Source organism: Saccoglossus kowalevskii, chromosome 16, assembly GCF_978046115.1.
Source record: "Saccoglossus kowalevskii chromosome 16, keSacKowa6.1, whole genome shotgun sequence".
NCBI classification, from domain to species: domain Eukaryota; kingdom Metazoa; phylum Hemichordata; class Enteropneusta; family Harrimaniidae; genus Saccoglossus; species Saccoglossus kowalevskii.
Window position 1 is genome coordinate 6699171 of NC_140656.1, and position 20192 is coordinate 6719362.

The following is a 20192-nucleotide window of genomic DNA, read 5'->3' on the forward strand; positions in this document are numbered from 1 at the left end:
TCAGTTAGGTAATTTGTTTGATGAATGGTGATTAGTGCAAGTCGCGCCCAGGTCAAACCTCATGATTTCCATTAGCGCATTTGATTGTGGAAAAATCAATGCTTATCAACACAAATTTCGCACATGCGCAGCGCGACGACCACCCCCCTTAACTGGTGGGCTTCATCGCAGTTCGTTTATAGAGGTACCCTTGCCTCATATGCACGCATATGAAACTTTGGGAAGTTAGTATGCCCAGTGCCATTTATTTGGTACAAAGACCACCCACTGACTTCATCTTATTATGATAATAGGTTTTATTTTTTCATGATGTCACAAATATGAGCCATTGCCACTGTTGACTATCTATTTGTACTCCTAATTTTCTGTAAAATACAATAATAATAAATATATTCAATATTGGTAGTGTCTTCGAAAACTCTTGCATGTACGTGACGATGAAAGTCAAATATACTGGAATGGTCACGTGAGACTATTCCACACAGAAATGTTCATCTATGCCACGTGTCTATGATTTATTATAGATGTGTTTCGGAATAAAGTGCGAATATTTGGGTGAAAATCCTTAAATCGGTCATTATTCTCCGCACTCTTGTGGTCCTATGGTCTAATTTCGCTGGCGCGAAAATCCCACCACGCCCTCTGTGACGAATGCAAGAAATGTTAATTACTGGACAACCGAGCCTTTCTCGGAGGGTGGAATCGCTTAGTTTCAGGGCATCGCAATGTGATATATTTCAAACAGGTCTATACTTATGCCTGTACTTACGGTAATGTGTGACTGAATACCTCAGTTCAACTTGAAAATCGTGACGATTGATGGGTTGCCAACCGACTCTGATGATTCGTGGCGACCTCTGGCGGTGGTGATTTATTGGTATTTCTGCGTTGTTTAGCTGGAAGCTCCAAAAACATGGTTGAATTACGTTCTCATCGTATTTTATTTTTCAGTGACAAACTGAGTTCAACTTGAGTTCTTGGGAATACTTAAGCGGTTGGGGCCTCAGCGTGTGACTAAAGCATGTGAATTTCTAAGGACAGTTACCCAGGGATTCTCGACTTGATAAATACTAGTAGCCAATTACATGTTAATAGCAGAACTATAATTTGGCCAAGAAGTCGCTAATATCACAATGAGATCATATGTTTTGTTGTGAATTATAGAACGAACATACAGATTTACCAAAAAAGTAATTACTATAACACCGGGTAGAACTCAATACCTAGAGTATACATAAATACGGGTTGCCGTGACGATATAACGTACTGCCAGACATGTAACGGACGGGCACAAGTCTGCCAGAAAGTAATTACGGACCTGTCACACGAACTTGGTGTTGTTCCTCAATTTAAACCCCCATGGAATTATTTTCTGCAGTTTTTATTTCGTGGTGGGTTTGGGTTATTATGTATCTGTGGCAAACATGGTGGAAATAACAGACTCCACATCGTCGCAGTGAATGAATGGTATGATGACCGCAACCGTGATGACGTTGACAGCGACTTCCACAAACTTTTTGAATTTTCAAGGGTATCAAGCGTAGCACACTAGGAACCACCAAACTGATGTGACATAGGCAGTTAGGTTACTAAACCAAACTACGTCATAGCTATTGACTTTTTTTTATTATGCTAGAACTGAACTCAATAGATTGTCACGTGAGATGTCTACTTTTACGTCAAGGTACATGTATTTCGTTAAATAGGGTATCGATCATAAAATGTGTCCACATTGCAATGGAAGTTTTTTTTTTCAAGATGATAAAGCGTACTTCATACACATCACTTGCTGAAATGGACTCCCTATATAATATATATATAGTACATATATTGTTATCGATATTTCGATATAACAAAAGTTCCATGGTCCTTCTTTTTTCATTCGTACTTGTGTCTTTGTTGGGTGAGATCCCGGGATGACACTCAAATCAGTGATTTATTATGGCTTTTGACATTGTCATGGACCGTCTTATATACGATAACAGCATTATTTTTGTGATCTTTGAATATCCTGGTAAAAACGAGTTGCTGGTGTCTAAAAAACGCCAAACCTTCTGTCATAAAGCAAGACCAAAACACGGGCGATTATATTAATGCATGGAGGTAAAGAATTGATCTAGTTTTACTTTCATGATTGATGTAACACACCATAAGGGCGTCGGATTGTTCTATGATTGATAAAAGCAATAAGACCATTTCGAAAACACTACAGGACCTTCTTTTATTGTTTTGAACTACAGTTCAACAGAAATGTTATAATTTGCGGGAAAATTAAAGGTCTTTCCTGTGAAAGGGGACACATAGAAAGTCCATCTATTGTTGTTAGGGCATCACCCCCATTACAAGAATTACGGCAACCAACACGCGGTGGAGTCCCGCCCCATTGTACGCTTCTACATCCTGTGAGTGTACTCAGTGTTAGCATTTAGGCCGGTGCACTGTGACCGAGGCCGCCACACATTAGCATGTACTACAGCTCTCACGGTATAGCTGTCATTTGGGGCTAATTTTCTATCAGATGTCGGACAGTCAAAGTAGTCTGTCACCGGTTTAGCGTCCCGGGAGTCAGTAAACAGTTCAGGATGAATACGTACGGCGGAAAGGACGAGACGACGCTGAGAAAATTGGTGAGTTTTCGTCGAGTTTTGTACATGACTGACTGAATGTTTACTTTTAAAAGTGTACAACGTGTACGTATGCATCCCTGACCCAAATGTACGCTGCATATTTCGTGCTTGATTGCAATTTGACACGCTGACCGTTCATGGGTGCTTGCCTGTGAAAAGGCTGAACTGATCGTTCTTGGTCTCGCCATGTATGTTTACAAGACCGGCTACAATGCGGCGCTTACAAATATACGGGCGGCGTGAGATCAATACTAAAACATTGTCAGTGACCGACTACATGTAAACTATAACACATCAGTACAACATTTATGTTGTTACTCTGCATTTGAGACTATTTTAAGTTAGGTCGTATGATGTAGCTAAGTCAAACGATGCGTATTTCCCCCGCCGAGCCGCCGCAAACCGGACAGCTGCTTGAACATTTCGTTTCACCCTGCACCAGTGCCACTGACAGACTCCGCTATCATCCACTTTGAGCGTTGTTTGTATTTTTTCTTGGCGGGTATTTATCATTTACGGTCTACAATGGCTGCCGCTGGTAATGATAATGCAGGTTCCCCGTTGTACCCTTACGATATGATGAAATGATGGTTGATGTCACCTTCTTGATTGTTTGAAGTACGTAACAATTTACGTAACACCATACGCTACACTCGGAGGCATTGCCAAACAAACTAGTGAAGCGTTTTCACACAAACATTAAAATAATAATGTCAAATTTTGCTTAAAAGCAAATCATCTAAGTCCCGTTATCACACCAGTTTAACTTTATTGAAATCAACGACCTTGTAAATGATGCAATGGTATTTAAACCCTCAACAACTTTGTGATAACTCAAATAACAAGCTATAAAAAGTTCAGATAAACATTACATAGTAATAACCCTGACTGCTCCATGTCACTAATGATATTTAAGAGCATAAAACACCTGCATATACCATCCAAATATGTCTTTTACAGTACTCTTTGCGTTAAAACCATGCCCCTGGCATCTAAAACACCAGGGTAATAAAACCTGAATGACCCTAGAATTGTACTGTACTAACATCCTGTTAGCTTTTCCAGGACATCAGGAGCTCAGATTGTAAACTAAAAATTTCACACTCTTGGATGGTGAAATGAATTCATATTTGAATCGTAAATTAGTTAACTGCAAAAAAAAACTTCAGTAATTGTCTTCTGAATGCATTTACACATCGTGCATTGTGTGCCTAATATATCAATTAATTGGATTAAAAACGAGAAAAGACTATTTTTTGTACACTTGTGTGCATTCTCTGCAAGAAACGTATTTACTGATCGGTATAATCATAAGAGGTAAAAACACATGTTTTTAGTTCCATGGTATAATTCACACATGAAACCAATTAGTCTAGGATGGTAGTGTAGCAAATACTGAATTTACTGTTTAATAATACTTTTCAAATGCTAATTATTTCATCTGACCACAGATGTCACAAACCTCATGAGTCAACCCACAATTCCTCTATCTTCCCAACCCAATAGAAAATCAGATCTTTAAAAAACAACACCCTGCTGTGATCTCACACTGTATGTGTTGGTCTGCATACAAACACTACTTAATCTCTTACAGTTATTTTAAAAAAAAGAGTTTTAAATTCAAAACAATTAGCCTCATAAAAACAATTGACATAACAATTACACAACTTGTAGTAGGCAGAGAAATCAACCATTACAAAGTCTTGATATATACGTTTTTCCCATATTTTTAGTATAATCTACCGGCAACAGCAGACATTCCTTGGGATAGCTATTCTCATTCTGCAAGAAATAAACATAAAATGTAAATAGGCAGACCACAGGGATATAACGCATAGAATTACATTTGTGCATAATATGTGAAGAATACTATTTATTTAATAATCTCTTTAGCTAATTGTTCTTTACTTTAAAATAGGGTATTTGTATTTATTTTTGAACTTGTATGGATGAATCAGTGTACACCCAACCACTGGTCTCAACCTCAAATATAAACAGTGTCAATGTTTGCAAAACTTGCTTGCTTGCTCCTAGCATTTTTTTTAGTGAAGTTTGTTTTTGTTGCCACAACTGAACCAACAGAGTCAAGGTGATGGGTTGCCAGGTACATTCCTAAAGTAACTATGGAAAGCACTTTAATATGGAATGGCTTTATCTGTGTTCACTTGACCATGACATTCAAAATAAAATACTTTGAATAATAAGTTGTCAGAAAATTTGAGAGGGAGTGCAGTTCAAGTTCGACAAATTGTTTGATAAAGTGTGACGCTAACATGGGAGGGGGGGAGTGTATTTGTTCAGTGACCTGTATGAATTCCAGGTTTTGATTGGCTGATGTCCAATAAGATTTTTGATTGGCTAAGATAGTCTTGCCTCCAAGATTATTATGGTATATGAAATGCTGTGACCATTCCTATTTTCAAAGATGGACTGGAACATAAAGTCAGTAAAAGAATTGTGGATATTTAAGGAGTTGTGCGCAAATGCAACTATCATGTCTATAAACTGTTAATTATGTACAATGTAAACATTATTTATGCACATAAATGCTGATAATTGAGATAAAGATTTAAATACTGGTAGTATCACAATTATGCACATAGGGAGATATCGGTAGAGATAGCTGAGATCTCGAATATAATTTAAATTGTCTCTGTTTTCCTGTTTTCTATGATGCAGTCTCCTTTCTAAAACCATTGCTGCATATAACTTTAATGTAGACATACTGTTAGATGTGGGTGTACTGTTGGATGTGGGTGTATTGACTATTGTTAGATTTAGTGTGTTCTATTTTTGCTCTCTTCCCAATCCTTTGCAAAAAGGAGAATACATGTGCAACATCTGGTTTCCCAAATTCACAGGGATTTAAGGAATTTGAGAAGTATTATATAATGGGTGAGCTGGCATGCTGAGAAGGCTATAATAACATACTAGTTTGGGGAGCCATCTAATGTGAACCCGAGATTGGGTTTGCCCAAAGATGGTAGGATATGTGATTGGTTAATCTGTATAATTGGAATGTGCATGCACAAAGACAGGATATTCAATTACATAATAATTATGATTAATTATCGTTTGATACAGTCTGATGAAATCGTGATAGCTTTGAACAATTTACTCTAATATTATTGTACAAGATATCTTAGTTAGCTGTTAACTCCTACACTGACTCTATTTGGTTTTTTTCTCTGATAATATTGGAGAAAAAAGTACCGGTACTTCCCAATTAGTTGCCTGACTACAATGTCTAACTACAAGAGAAATACTTTTAGATTTTCAGACAATAATGTCAATATATATATAATATATGTAATGTTATCTAACTGAAATAAACTTGAACAATGATATTGGATGTTATTTTGTCCATAGAAAATTTACTGTAATTTACGTATTGAGCATGTATGCTACTAATAGAGAAAATATGGTAGTATTCCCACGGGCAAATTGATTATGAAGTAATCTAAAAACAGCTAAAAACGATTCCAATGCATTCTAATGGCATAGATGCTCACATGAAATTTACATTCATATCTCTGTGTTAAAAATGGCAAAACTCCTTGTAACTTTTCCAATCTTCATGTTCTTTAGATTTTCGTTTTTTGTCTTGAGATTTTGAAAACTGTTGATGTGATGTATTGTCAGTCATTTCCACAATACAAATTGTGATATTTCCACAAGTTTTCTCAACACATCCATGTCTGCAAAAACTAGCAGGATGAAAGGATAGTGTATACACAAGAATAATTATCCCAAAACAAGAGACTCAAGTAGGATTAAAATATCAGATATCTGGTACTTAATGACGATTTAGTGATGTGTTATTTGAGTAGATAATTTCATTTGTAAATATGAAGCTAAATCCTCTTTAATACAATTTGAATTTTGAAATTGGAATACATCTAGACTATGATGACTTGGGATGATTTTATAATCTTTCTGTATGTGTATACAAATACAATATATCCTCCTACATGTAGGTATATCTGGTTACATCTAGTTTGGCAGCCACAAACACCACCTAGCAGGACAACTGCTGGACTTATCAAGTTACATTTGTATTGATATAATGAGTTACAAACAAATACATTATTTTTTTAGAGTTGAAGGACAGTCATAAATCAGAATTCACACCAGAATGAATTTGTAGTTACATGTTTGTTATACAGTGACAAAAAAGTCAATATTAACATACCGGTACCATTCAACCAGATTGATTAGGTATGAAGCGTTAGTGTCGTTCACATTAGTTGTGTTCACACACAGCTCTTTAGCACCAGTTAAGAGCTCAATAACATTTGTCTATGCTAAGAATACCCGTGAGAACACTTAGCACAGGCTAAGAAACATGATGTACAGGGTAAATCCCGATCCTTAGCACAGGCTAACAAAGTATGTGTGTGAACGCTTAGTATATCATTTTAGACATGACAATCAACGTGAATACATCATTGGACATTGTTCTCAATAAAAAAAAATGAACTGACAATGAAAATCTCCTCCTACTTCCTTTTTTTCTGCAATCTCAATTCTGCTCTTTCTGAATTTGTTTTGCTATTTTTAGCTCCGCTGTCGACTTTGTCGAGCGGAGCTTATCAGATGAGTGATTGTCGTCTGTCGTCCGTCGTCCGTGTCAATGTTTTACTTATTCGACTTCTTCTTGAAAACTACAAGCCTGAATGCTTTGATACTTGGTGTATATGTACCTTGGGTAGACCTCTCTCAGATTTGTCCATTTTGTAATGATATCTTCAATTCTCTAATTTTGGTGAATATTTTTGTCATTTTTGGTAAAAAGTTATATTTTTGACTTTTTGTTAAAAACCCGCAAGTCTAATTGCTTTGATATTACATATGTAGGTACTACATGTAGACCTCTCTCAGATTTGTTCATTTTGTAATGATATCTTTAGTTCTCTAATTTTGGTGAATATTTTTGTAATTTTTTGTAAAAAGTGATATTTTCAACTTCTTGTTAAAAACCGCAAGTCCAATTGCTTTGATATTACATATATAGGTACAACATGTGGACCTCTCTCAGATTTGTTCATTTTGTAATGATATCTTCAATTCTCTAATTTTGGTGAATATATTTTTGTCATTTTTGGTAAAAAGTGATATTTTCGACTTCTTGTTAAAAACTACAAGTCCAATTGCTTTGATATTACATATATAGATACTACATGTGGACCACTCTCAAATTTGTTCATTTCATGATGATATCTTTAATTTTCTAATTTTGGTGATTATTTTTGGTAAAAAGTGATATTTTCTTCTTGTTAAAAACCACAATCATTTATGATGAAAAATGATATTTTTGAATTCTTGTTGAAAACAGCAAGTCCCATTGCATTGATACTATGCATATTGTTCATTTTCTAATAATATCTTCTGTTCTTTAATTGAAATGTGCATTGCTAACAGCGGAGCTATCTCAGCCGATAGGCTGCTTGTTTTTAGTTAAAAGGAGTGTAGATTTCTATATTCTTAACAAGTAGTCCATATGCTAACCTCCGTTTCCGATATGCAAATATATGAGATTAGCTTTAATCTTAGTCCGTACTTCGTGTAGCCGAAACCTGACTAATGACCTGAAAAAAATAGCTGTTCTTTTCTTTTTCTTTTCCTTCCTTTGCAAGATGATTGATAAAAATACCACGTCAGATACATGTGCAAAACATGTCTAAACAAATTGATGAATAATAGTTTTAAGTTGGTCCCAATGTGGGCCTGTTTAACATGAACATAACTGGTGTATTTCTTTTGCAGACATGAAAGATTAAATATATGTTGCACAAGTTCTTGTAGTGTGAACTTTAGCTAATATTCTAACTTGGTCTCACAGTAAGTTGGTATTTTCAACAAGACATTGTCGTCTACATACTATGTTCTATTATTGACTAATCACTGGTTGTTCTTGATGTACATCTTGGTATACACTATTCCATGGCCTGAAATTCATGGAGACATCAAATGCAATTGCCTGGATTCCCAGTTAGTTGCCTTGGTGTTATTCCTATATGCTAAAAGCCTTGAAAACTCTAAAGTTAAAGCACTGCTGTTCATTCAAACGCAATATGGATGTAAATTGATAAACCTGATCATAAGTCGTATTCATCCTGACAAACCAGGCTTGAATTTGCCTTTTTAAATCTTTTTTTTTACATACTTTGTTAATACTAACCTGCCTGTCTGTCATGTCACTGTGTGCTAGGCAATCAGCAGCTCTCAAAAAACAGACCATTATGTCTATGTAAACATGCATAGTTTGTACATGTATGCCTTCTCTGCACATATGGACAGTTACTATAACAGCAAAATCTTTTCTATGATAAGCCCCAGTGTTGTAGTAATTATAATTAAGTATTGAGTTATACATTGTGTTTTATGATGCCTGATTTATTTCAAATATTTATAAATTTTATAAATTTAAAATGGTGATTGAGAAATCTTGACCAACCATATGCCTTAAGGGATGCATACCCACCCATATAAAATTCCACTGTGGTCAATTAAACTTTAACCCCTCTTTTGCCACTGACTCTCTTCTCCAAACATAGATACATTTTGCAATTTATTGTTCTGTGCCAAACGATAATGGTACTGCATTCTTTTAAAATAATTTCATCAGATGAATCACTGTAATTTCAAGCATTTTAAACATATTTGATGGGATACATCTTTTGCGTTCGAAGCAGTAAATCAGCCAATGATTGAAGGGACCTTACAAAGATTCATGGGTAATGGGTGGGACCAAATGATTTCTATAGCCAATGAAAGCATCTTCTTGGCAGTTGAATGAAGCATAAGAATCTTTCTGGATAAATATGTTACAAATAATTATAATGTCCTGGAAACAATTTCTTGTCTTCACAAAACCCAATAGCAAGTCACACCACTCTTACAAATTTGATAAATATGTATGACACTAAAACAGTGGTTTATGTGCTGTAACTATCACATGAATACAAATTTTTGTGAAACGCTAGGATTTTTAGCAATTTTATGGCATTTGTGAAGACAAACTTTCCCAAAAATCATCCCCAGAGAAATTGTCACTGCTAAAATAAATTCATGATTTTCACAGACTTGTGAAATTTGCAAAAAATAATTTCTTGTGAAATTACAACTATAAATGTCCCTAGCAACAAGTGCTGGTTTTGGGACACTTTGTGTTATAAGTGAATTCCAGTCAAGATCCAAGCTTTCAACTCGTACATCATTAAGATGATTGTGTATACCAACAGAAAATGTTTTTAAAAAACATGTTAATTTTCAATCTTAAGTAAATAGGCCATATATAATGTGACTAGGGGCACTGCCCTGAGTCACGGACCTGTACATCAACAAGTATTCCACATACATGTACCACATCAAATAAATCACCCATGAGTGGACAAGTACCAAGGTTTATGTCAGTAATTCTGACTCTGTATATTGACGGAACAAAGTGTTCAGCGAAGTTGAAGCATGCTTGGTGTTAAAAATAAAATGTTTACAAATAAGATGCTCATAAATAAGCCTTGTTGATTGGATCTGGTGAGTGTTGATAGGTAAATCATATCCACTAAGATTGAGAAAGAACAGTGCCAGTTTTCAACACTTTCCAAGCAAGATACTCATCAAATTTTGAAATATATTCATACCTTGTATCCCTGCATGATTAGGTACTTGAAAAAAAATTCATTTTAACCAATCCATTACTCAGAAATGATTGTATAACCTGACCCAAGAATCAAGAAATTCACCATCAGTTATCAGCTGTCAATAAATGGTGTCTCCTTCCAAATAAGAATGAAAGGTATCTCATTATATGTTGTATACATTGTAGTTGAGTAGTTTAGAAGGGTCTTTTCTGACTAGATCACCACATTTTTCACTGGTCTTGTGATGTACTGTACTGTATGGTAATTTGAAGTGCTGGCAGTGAAAATTCCTTCATTCCAAAAGCATGTTTATAATGTATAACTTAATTCATAAAACCTTTTAATCTGAAGAAATCTTGAATCGTTAAAAATGTGTTGTGACACACGCATGTGGTTTACATGTGGTCTACATGTACATACATGTATCAGGCCTAGTTCATTGGCAGTTTTTTAGTACTGGACATGAACCCTTAAGGGCACTTTCTGTGAGCAATTACAACGTATGCTCATATCCAATTGCATACAGCTCTCTCTGAGATTGTAGCTACAAGATTGTGCCTGATTGGCTACACGATCCTAAATTGAGGAAACTTTCTGTAAGCTATTAATTATGTGCATATCTAATTATGTCATCTCATTAATTATGTGCATATTTAATTGCATTCAGCTCTCTCTGAGATTGTAGCTACAAGATTGTGCCTGATTGGCTACACGATCCTAAATTGAGGACACTTTCTGTAAGCTATTAATTATGTGCATATCTAATTATGTCATCTCATTAATTATGTGCATATTTAATTGCATTCAGCTCTCCCTGAGATTGTAGCTACAAGATTGTGCCTGATTGGCTACACGATCCTAAATTGAGGACACTTTCTGTAAGCTATTAATTATGTGCATATCTAATTACGTGATCTCATTAATTATGTGCATATTTAATCACATGAGCCATTAATTATCGTATTTGCATATTTAATTGCACACAGCAGTTCCTTAGTAAATGCATGAACTTATAATATGGGAACACTTTCTGTGACCTCATCAATATTATGTGCATATCTGATTCCAGACTGAATGGTTGTTTCTCAGCAGTGAAATTAAGCGATCTACAGTATACTAGTATAGGGACACAAATCTTGCACATGAAACAAATCTTTCTTTGGTTTCAAAATAGTTTGTTAGTTTACAAAATTGTTAATTTTAAGAATGCCTTTCAAAGCTGCAAAAAATGTTAGAATCGCACACAGACTGACATTGTGATTTTTAAAAGTAAAAACAGCATTAGTCGACGGCACCCTACTGGAACCTTGGTATTTATGGGGTTACAATCGTCTGTGTGGTAAATTCTTTACTCTGTGGTATCCTTATAGGCAAAAACCTTTTCTGTTTTGTTTTCTGATGTTTTTGTACTTATAGTTGCAAAGAAATATTTATGAATAATTGTTTATATGGTGTTTTCTATACAGAGTTGTTTGATGTACATTTGTACCTCATACAGTTGTATGCATAACTATTCTATCTCATCTATATGCATGCTGACAATGTCTCAGTTGAATCCTGGTTTTAATCATGCATACAAAGATTGCTACAAGTAAAATATACCATATTAGTTGTGTACAATTTAATTAAACCTCATTAATATTCGTTACATTTTTTGTTAAAGGGGCACCTTCCAGTTAAGCTTAATTTCACAACAAATTTACTTTCTGGATTAAAATAACAATGGATAACAAAAGATAGATTAACATTGTAAACAACATAAACAATAGTGTCCCATGATTCTTTAGTGCAATCCATAGGATTGAGCAGTCCCCCTTTAATGATAATGTTAGATGTTGTTATTGAAGCAGCCTTGATATGTCATTAAAAGTAACAGCAGCTGTTGATGGTGAATATCAAATAGAATGAGACAATGTGTCCAGATAATAGTTATTTTATGTTTTGGGATCCCGTGCAAAGCAAACAACCAGTATTAATTCAGTCAATGCCTGCGTTCACATTACAAGATCTCGGCACATGCAGACAATTTTCAATTATTCATGTTTGTGAAGGGAATACAGAATTGCATTCATGTTGACCACTTATGACCCACTTAATCGCACCCTCATTAGATAATCTGTATACATAATCAACACATGTGTATTATACTATTGGGACTGACATCAAGTTTTAGTCAACTTGTGCCAACACTGTTCGACCAATCACATTTTTGGTACATGCTGAATAGTCATGACTCTTGGCATGTGCCGTTATCCATAATGTGAACGCCACTAATGTTCTGCATTCATTTTATTTATGTTGGAAGCTGTTAAAATTATCACAGTTATTTGTACAGTGTGTAAATGTATTGGTTGGATACTGTAGTTTTACCAGCATAAGACAGCATAGAAAACTTCACGAATTAATATATATTGTATTCAAAGGCTTGTGCAGAGTGTTCAGACAGCTTTATCTATTCATGCTTTCTATTTGGACGAAGAATGTTTTTTTTTTTTTTTTTTGATCTGCCAACTGTCCTGTCACACATATTTCAACTTCTCAGTTTTTGATATGATTTCGTACATTTGTATTATCCAGTATATACCCTGGATAAATACACACACCTGATTAATTCTGATGTAATCTGCTTATATTAACTACCTAATCTGTATAATAATTCAGCCATTTGTAGGTACACTGGTTAAATTTTAATAGAATTATAATTTATCTTATACTCTGTCTATAAAGTTATTGTTTTCCTACATTGGAAATGATCAATATCACCTGCGTATTTCGACAAAAATCCCCTAACTGCTGTGACATTAATCCATTAATCTACACGATTGTATGAGTTTCACTCTGTGTGTTGTAAACATTGGAGTTATCTTGAATTTCCCAATAAACTTGTAATCCAGTATACCTAATAGCTTGCAGGTTAATCTGATAAATAAAAACTGACCCTTTAATCCTCAATCATCTCTATAACAATCTCATCCCATGACCAATTGACTGAAATGGGCTTGGCTCCTTAGTTTATAGGAAAGCGGATAAATAACATACTGTAAATCGGTTAAATTTCATGAGACGAATTTTTACGAATTTCGTGAGTTAATCAGTATCGTGTAATTATTCTAGCAGTGCAAATTTCTCTTGTGTCCTACAACATGAGTGTCAATGAATTTCGATTTCAGGAATGTCATAAAATCCTGGAAACGAGTGGGTCGGTCATGTGAAGTCATTGGAGGAGAGGCTGGCATAAAAATTATTTGAAAACAAATTTAGAAAACGAGAGAAAACTAAGAGAAAAAAGGTGCAAGGTGCTAAGAAAAACATTTTGACACAAAGCAAAAGAGCACTGGTTGTACTCTTCCAGCCCCCCCCCCCCCCAAGATTTTAAATGTTTGACCCTTAATGATGATCACACTCCAGGCAAGGGCACATGTCATGCACTCTGGAATGCAGACCATTTTCTAATTTTAATGAAGTTGAGAGCATGTTTTAAATTAGCTGGAGTCATGAAAGGACCACATACCATATGCACCATGCTGGGATTTCAACACAACAATTGCAAGGCTGGCAGTATTTGGTGGTTTTCATCCAAAATTGAAAACAAAAAGTCAACAATATTATAATAAAAAGTAATCTGATATACCAAGTTTATTGTGGTAGCTAAAGTTCAATATTATTTGAGTGGACAGATGCAGTTAAATTGCTCTGTGTTATTGGGAATATTTTGAAATCAACAGAAGCCCCACAGACTACCTTTTCCAAATTGACACATCTCTCTCATCTCGACCACTAGAAATATATACTCCTTCCCCCTTAGATGCAAATCTTGTCTTTAAAATCAAGTTAATAAAAATCTTTCATAATACAACTGTATTTATAATCTACGAATCATAATTATAGGGTATTAGCTTTTTCAAAATGCTGAGTCAGGCTATTAACAAAAATTGAATTCCATCCCTGCTGCTTGATAATGTTGTTTTCATTGTTTTGTTAAATCCTTTGTATTTGAATTAAAATTTTGTTCTAGTTGGTAGATATTCATGTGTGATATTATTATTGTCCTTACTACTTTTCACCACCAGACTTTCCCACCCAAATTTGTCTGCAATTATTTTTTGTACATTTTTTGTATTCTTCAATATTTCTGGAAATGAACCTTAATTTTGGAGCCAACAAACAAAATTTGAGTCTATTTTTAGTTTTTACTCAAAAGATTTGCCTATTTCTGTCTCAATTTTCTGAGGGAAAGTGTAGACTATAAATGAGACTATTTTGGGAATTTGTAATAAATGAGAGAACTGGTAGTGAAAAGGTTAAAGGTACACATGTATGGATCTTGTAGGTGTGTTCAGACTGTCTGTTTCATGTTTTTTTTTTTTTAATTCTAATGATTAACCAAAGATAAATCACTTACAAGACAGGATGGTTTGTTCAATATAGACGATTTATATCAGTAATTCAGCAATAAACATTACTGGATTAAACAGTGCCAGAGTTGATAACTTATTGGGAAAACTAGATGTTTCCAAAACTTGTTAAAGCTGTTTTTAGCTCAATCCAGGTAAAACTGTCATAGTGTGTTGCTCTTCTCTAAATTTCCACATAATTGAATTGGGTTGAATATTCCGAATATTTATAAAACTTTAAGTGAAAATAAGACACTTGAATGATTATACTTTTTGGGGGTTGAAATTAAAAAAAGTTGCCTGGTTGAAGAATAAAATTACCCGTTCCTAGCTAGATGAATTGAAACATGGTATTTGAAATACAATTTTAATTTATGGCTCATCATCATTTTATAAGTCTTGAACTCTGATAGCAATTTTCTAGACATTACACAATATAGCAACTTTTTTAGCCCCATTTGATCAGTTAGTAAAAACTTAATATCTTTATTCACATATCCACAGGGACAGGTAATGTCTACATTTAGCTGTCCCTGCTATAATCAGACTGTCTGGGACAAGCCCTAATTTTGCCCCTGACTCTAGCATGATATGATAATTTGGCAAAATAAATTATTCATTTTATTTCCTAGCTAAGTATACAAAATTTTGTTGTATTTATCGTCAAAGAACTAATATCTATTAATATTGGAAACTATTTTGAAAAATGATTGAGGGAAATTGTTACCTAACAGAATGAAAAAGTACTTCTGAAGAAAAAACATTTACTGGGTTTAATTTAGCTGATTTGATGTTACAGAGATGTTCATTAGGTTTTAAATTCACTGAATTGTAACGAAAATAATACATATTTAACTTTTAAACAATATTGTCAACTTTGCGCATTCATCAAGCGTAATTTAAGCAGGTTTAGTTACTTAGCTACATGTAACAATTAAAATTATGGAGTACTTATAAGACAGAAATTTGTGGTCAACAGAAATATTCTCAGTCTGTGCCCAGTTGCTGCCTTACTAATGTAATCCAATTACCAGCCACAACTTAAACCCAGTATAATGTTTTCTAGTGAGAACCAGTATTAATCACATTCAGTCACCATGGTAACCACACAGCCACTTGATAATAATATATCATTCCCGGCTTAAATGAAGAATGATCCTTCTATCGCTATGGCAACAATGATGTGTTTCAACCTTCTGACAAACTTCTTGTTATATAATGGTGATTAATATTTTTAGGATCAGTCAACTGGTATGCAATATAGTAAAGTATACCTTGGACCACTTTGTCATGTTGTATGTATTTCCTGTTTGTATCCTGCTGGGTCACCTCTTCTACTCTCTCCTGCCTATAAATACCCCTGAAGCGTGTCTGGCTGTTTCTATGCCATCTCTCCAATTTCTGCACTCCAGGAATGTTGAGTTGAAATTCCAATGTCTGAAAAAGGAATGGAATACAAGTCTGTGTTTGTGTATGGTTGAGACTCAATGGAGATAGATGTACCATAAATTATGCATCTTTTCTAGCATAGCATACGTTCTTTTTAATATTCAACAAATATTGAAGCCTCATTTTGCATGCAGTTGGAGAATGGGCATAACATTTCAATCTGCATCACCATGGCAACTGGGGGATGTTGTGACTTTTCTGCATACCAATGGTAGGGAGGCTATACTAATTTATTCCAGTCATGCCTTCATTGTTGTGCATTGTATCCTATGCTATAATGCTGCCAGTCAGGGTGATCTTCGTGGTCACACAATGTCAGCAGGTCTCTCAATGCAACCAAACTAAGGCCTAGGAAAAAATTATTCATCTTGTTATTGCTTCTATTAAAATGCGTGTGTCACAGCTTTTTAAAAAAAGAAATGTTTGTTTGAATTTAAAAAAAAAAAAATTCTTATGAAAAATCAAAACATAAGCACAATTTAAGGGCAATTTTGAAAAAAAAGTATGTGTACGCATCAATTTGGAGAACTTAGAATTGTATTTTGATTAAAAAGTTGTCTTTATTGTAACTACAAGTACATGTAAGTACATATTGTCTGAAAAGGATTTAATTTGAATGTTAAACCACTGAGAGGTTCACAGACAGAAAAGTCAGGTTAAGTGTTCCACTTTAGCTATTTAAAGTTATTCTATTTTACTAATAATTTCCTGTATATATGGATCATAAACTGTTACATGAAACAAAAGTAAAATATGTGACTTTGTATCTCAAACTTGAAGCGGAGGAGTCATCACCTGTGCATGTGTCAGATGGCCATAGCGTGTCATTGTTTACAAACAAGCGTATTCCCATGAACGTTTGCGCTTTTATCGTGTGTTGTTATCATCGCTTGGGACTCAGTTCCCTCTCGTTTGAATTAAACAAAGATCAGTAAATTAAGTCGTTATGAAATAAATTTCTCTATCATGTTTTGGAGTTTGGATGCAGTATTAAAACTGTAAGATGAGGCACGCAATTAATTGAAGTTTCAAAAAGTATATTTAGTAACAACTTATTAATAATGCATATTTTTCAATCGATGATCCGGGACATACATGTATGGTTTCCTGTCTGGGTAGTAAAGTACATTATTGACTTGTAACACCATGTGATATTATGTAGAAGAGTATTAACTTAGAAAGACAAGTTGACATGAAAAGCATTCAAGCTTTGATGGTACAGAAAAATGCCTCTTCTAGGAAGTTGTTAAAATTGGTGTTTGTACAAACACAGGTTTTTGCTTCAAGACCACCCTCATTAATAGTTGTATTTCCATAGAATTTATTACTAACAGAGGTCCGTGGTGGAGATAAAAATTTTTTATTGAGCCTTTAGCAGACAACCCTCAATAAATTAGTCACAAAAAAGAATGGATGGACAGGCATAAATCTGAATTTTGATCAGAGACTTACTGTCCATGCTACATGTATTTAGGGGGTATAGCCCAAACCATATATACATGTATCCTTAGTTTATTTGCTCTAAAGAAAGCGCTTTTCCAAAAGAAGTGCACATATAAACCAAAAATTGCATTAATTTTATACTGAATCATTAAAGTATTACTTATTTTGACCATAGAAACATGTGCATGTGCTACTAATAGAGGATAGCATTCGTCATGCATGTATAATGTGTACAGTAATTAAATATCCTTTGTTTGTCTATTTCCCATATTTGCGCATCTCTAATAGGAGTGTATATAAACCCAAAACTACATTATATAGTATACTGGATCATTGAAACTTGACCTATTTTGACCGTAGCCACACCTCTATTATTTACATAATGAGCATTCAACACTATAAAGCAAGTGCAGCATTTGACAATAAGTGAAAAGTTGGCCATCCCAAAGAAAGTACAGTTTTCTATCGTCTGTGCCTGACAATCTGTTATAAGCAGTTATAAGCATCGTTATCTCTATATCGAGGATATTAAAAAATGTTTGGAAAGTTGGAGCTGGCCTGTGTGCCCCATTCATTAAAAAAATAAAGACTTTCATAATGAGGTCGTGAATATTTGGTTTGAGCTAAATTTTGTTCACTAAAAAGACAATCTTCTCTTAAAATACATATTTATTATCACTCTGCAGGTGTTTGTTGGTTGCCGTGACAATTGCCCCGTTTGTGTTTGACACTCTCTGCTATTTCGTCTTGGTTAACAAGGCATGCTTACATTGAGAGGGCATGCAGGTACTATTATACGGGCTACACCCGGTCTCATCCCTATTAAGAACCACAATAAAGATATCGTGCCACCAGACAGGAAGACCTTGTAATTGCCTTTATATACCATTGTGCCTCCACAAAAAGTGGAGTATTCGTGGAGAACAATTAACAAACTCTGACAACAAAATGCAATAAGTACTATTGTAATGTTGTACGTTGGTTTCCAGCGCTTAGCTTGAAAGTACCGTGACCAATGTTGACCTGCTAAGAATCCCAAGTCGAGATCTTTGGAAACCGAAATCTTTGTTTGATGAACCTTTTCAAATCAATTTACGTCATTGGTTGATTTTTATGGCCACTTCATACGGTTTGCCTGACCTGTGTGTATACGTATGCCTACTAATCTCTGAGGCTTAGTGCTGTGCGTGTATCTACAATTGTGACTGCTAGAATGAAAAGTTGCTAAACACCTTCCCCCTCTGGGACCAAACCAATAGCTGCAAGGGGGTGCACAAATTATCTTACAATATACAAAGACTGTAAAGAAATCTACTAAATACTTGCTGGCTTAAGGTCAACAATCTTTTTCTTGACAGACAATATATTTGTGTCTTATCAAAAATCCTGCATCTATGCATGAAAATTGAAGTAGTTAATGATCTAACCTCAGACAGACTCAAGTCACTCGTAATCCCATTTAAACCCAGTATTTGTTTGTTCTAACCTTGATTCATTCAGCCACAAGTCCCTCTCTATAGATCAGCGTTTGCTCTTATTCAGACAAATACAAGTCATAGCCCTCTATTATAATACATTCTCCCAGTGGTGACACTTTCTTTTGAGGCATGGCTTATCAGTGAACTAACTTTTTCACACCTTAGTCTTCTTGGAAGTTGGATTTCATAAGTGTTGTCTATCATACAGGAATGAAATAGAATATTTGAAACAAAATAAAAATGTACCTTGTGTCCTATAATATCTAAGCTCAGTAAAAACTATATAATTATAGTCTGGTTTGAACAGCACTTGGTCAATTCTAGTATGTTTCTGTATCAGAATCAAGTCCTTTATTTCAATAATAATAACCCAAACTGTTGAAAAATTGTATATACTGGAAAACACTTTTTCGCTTGATTTAGTGAAAATAAAATCCAGCGAATATATCTTTTTCCTATATTTTACATTCAACTCAGTCACAAATCAGTGAAAAATACAAAACACCGAAAAGTCTTTTCAGCAAAAATTAATTCCAGGTAAAATAAAGTATTTCACAGTACATGGAATGGGTGCCTTGAGGAAACCAGGAGTCACAAGCAAATGGTATGTGAAAACATGCAGGAGAAAGTGACCAGAATTTCTTAACGTGCACGAATCATAATGGGTTTGTTGTTAAATTGATCCTTTCAAATGTAGGCAAACATTGGATATTGTTGATTTATGCGCAATCTTCTCTGCGTTCGTTCATTGAACTCCAAGCACTGCCAGTTATTGCCCGATAACTGGACAGCACATGGTACAAATGAGAATGTGCCTTTGCAACACAGAGTATTGTAAAATATATTGTCTCTACATACTGCATGGAAAACAAACTGTGAAACTACAAACTGTGAGCGAACCTGTCTACTTTTATTTTAAAACCTGTGGCTGACAGTCCACTGTCCTTTACTGATACAAGGTTCTCCCCATGGTATTAGTGTAGGGGTTGAATAAAAAATAGAGCCAATTTAGGACAAAAACTATGAATATGATAAAGGTAATTAAGGTGTTTCTTTGGTATGCAAATTACGCTGTGATGAATCTGATCTGCCTTGACCAAAAAATAATACCTTGGCTACATTAGCACTGTATTTATTGCATTAAAACATGGCTTTTTA

The 20192-nt window shown here is 34.7% G+C and overlaps 1 protein-coding gene and 1 long non-coding RNA gene across 5 annotated transcripts in view; one reads left to right on the top strand and one right to left on the bottom strand.

Moving 5' to 3' along the window:
- Positions 1–2382: 2382 nt before the first annotated feature.
- LOC100378669 (uncharacterized) overlaps positions 2383–20192 on the top strand; it is a 68044-nt gene continuing 50234 nt past the window's right edge. For 2 of the 4 annotated variants that reach the window (XM_085491681.1, XM_085491682.1), the window contains exon 1: positions 2383–2627. In XM_085491681.1, the coding sequence (XP_085347807.1) occupies positions 2583–2627 (45 nt within the window). In that variant the 5' untranslated portion in view covers positions 2383–2582. The remainder of the gene's footprint in view (positions 2628–20192) is intronic. The other 2 variants (XM_006817054.3, XM_006817055.3) reach the window with 1 other exon arrangement.
- The window catches only part of LOC144352785 (uncharacterized), a 35923-nt gene continuing 19102 nt past the window's right edge, over positions 3372–20192 (bottom strand). The window contains exons 2-3 of the long non-coding RNA XR_013420668.2: positions 15939–16101; positions 3372–4409 (exon numbers count right to left, since the gene is read on the bottom strand). This is a non-coding gene — a long non-coding RNA (uncharacterized LOC144352785). The remainder of the gene's footprint in view (positions 4410–15938; positions 16102–20192) is intronic.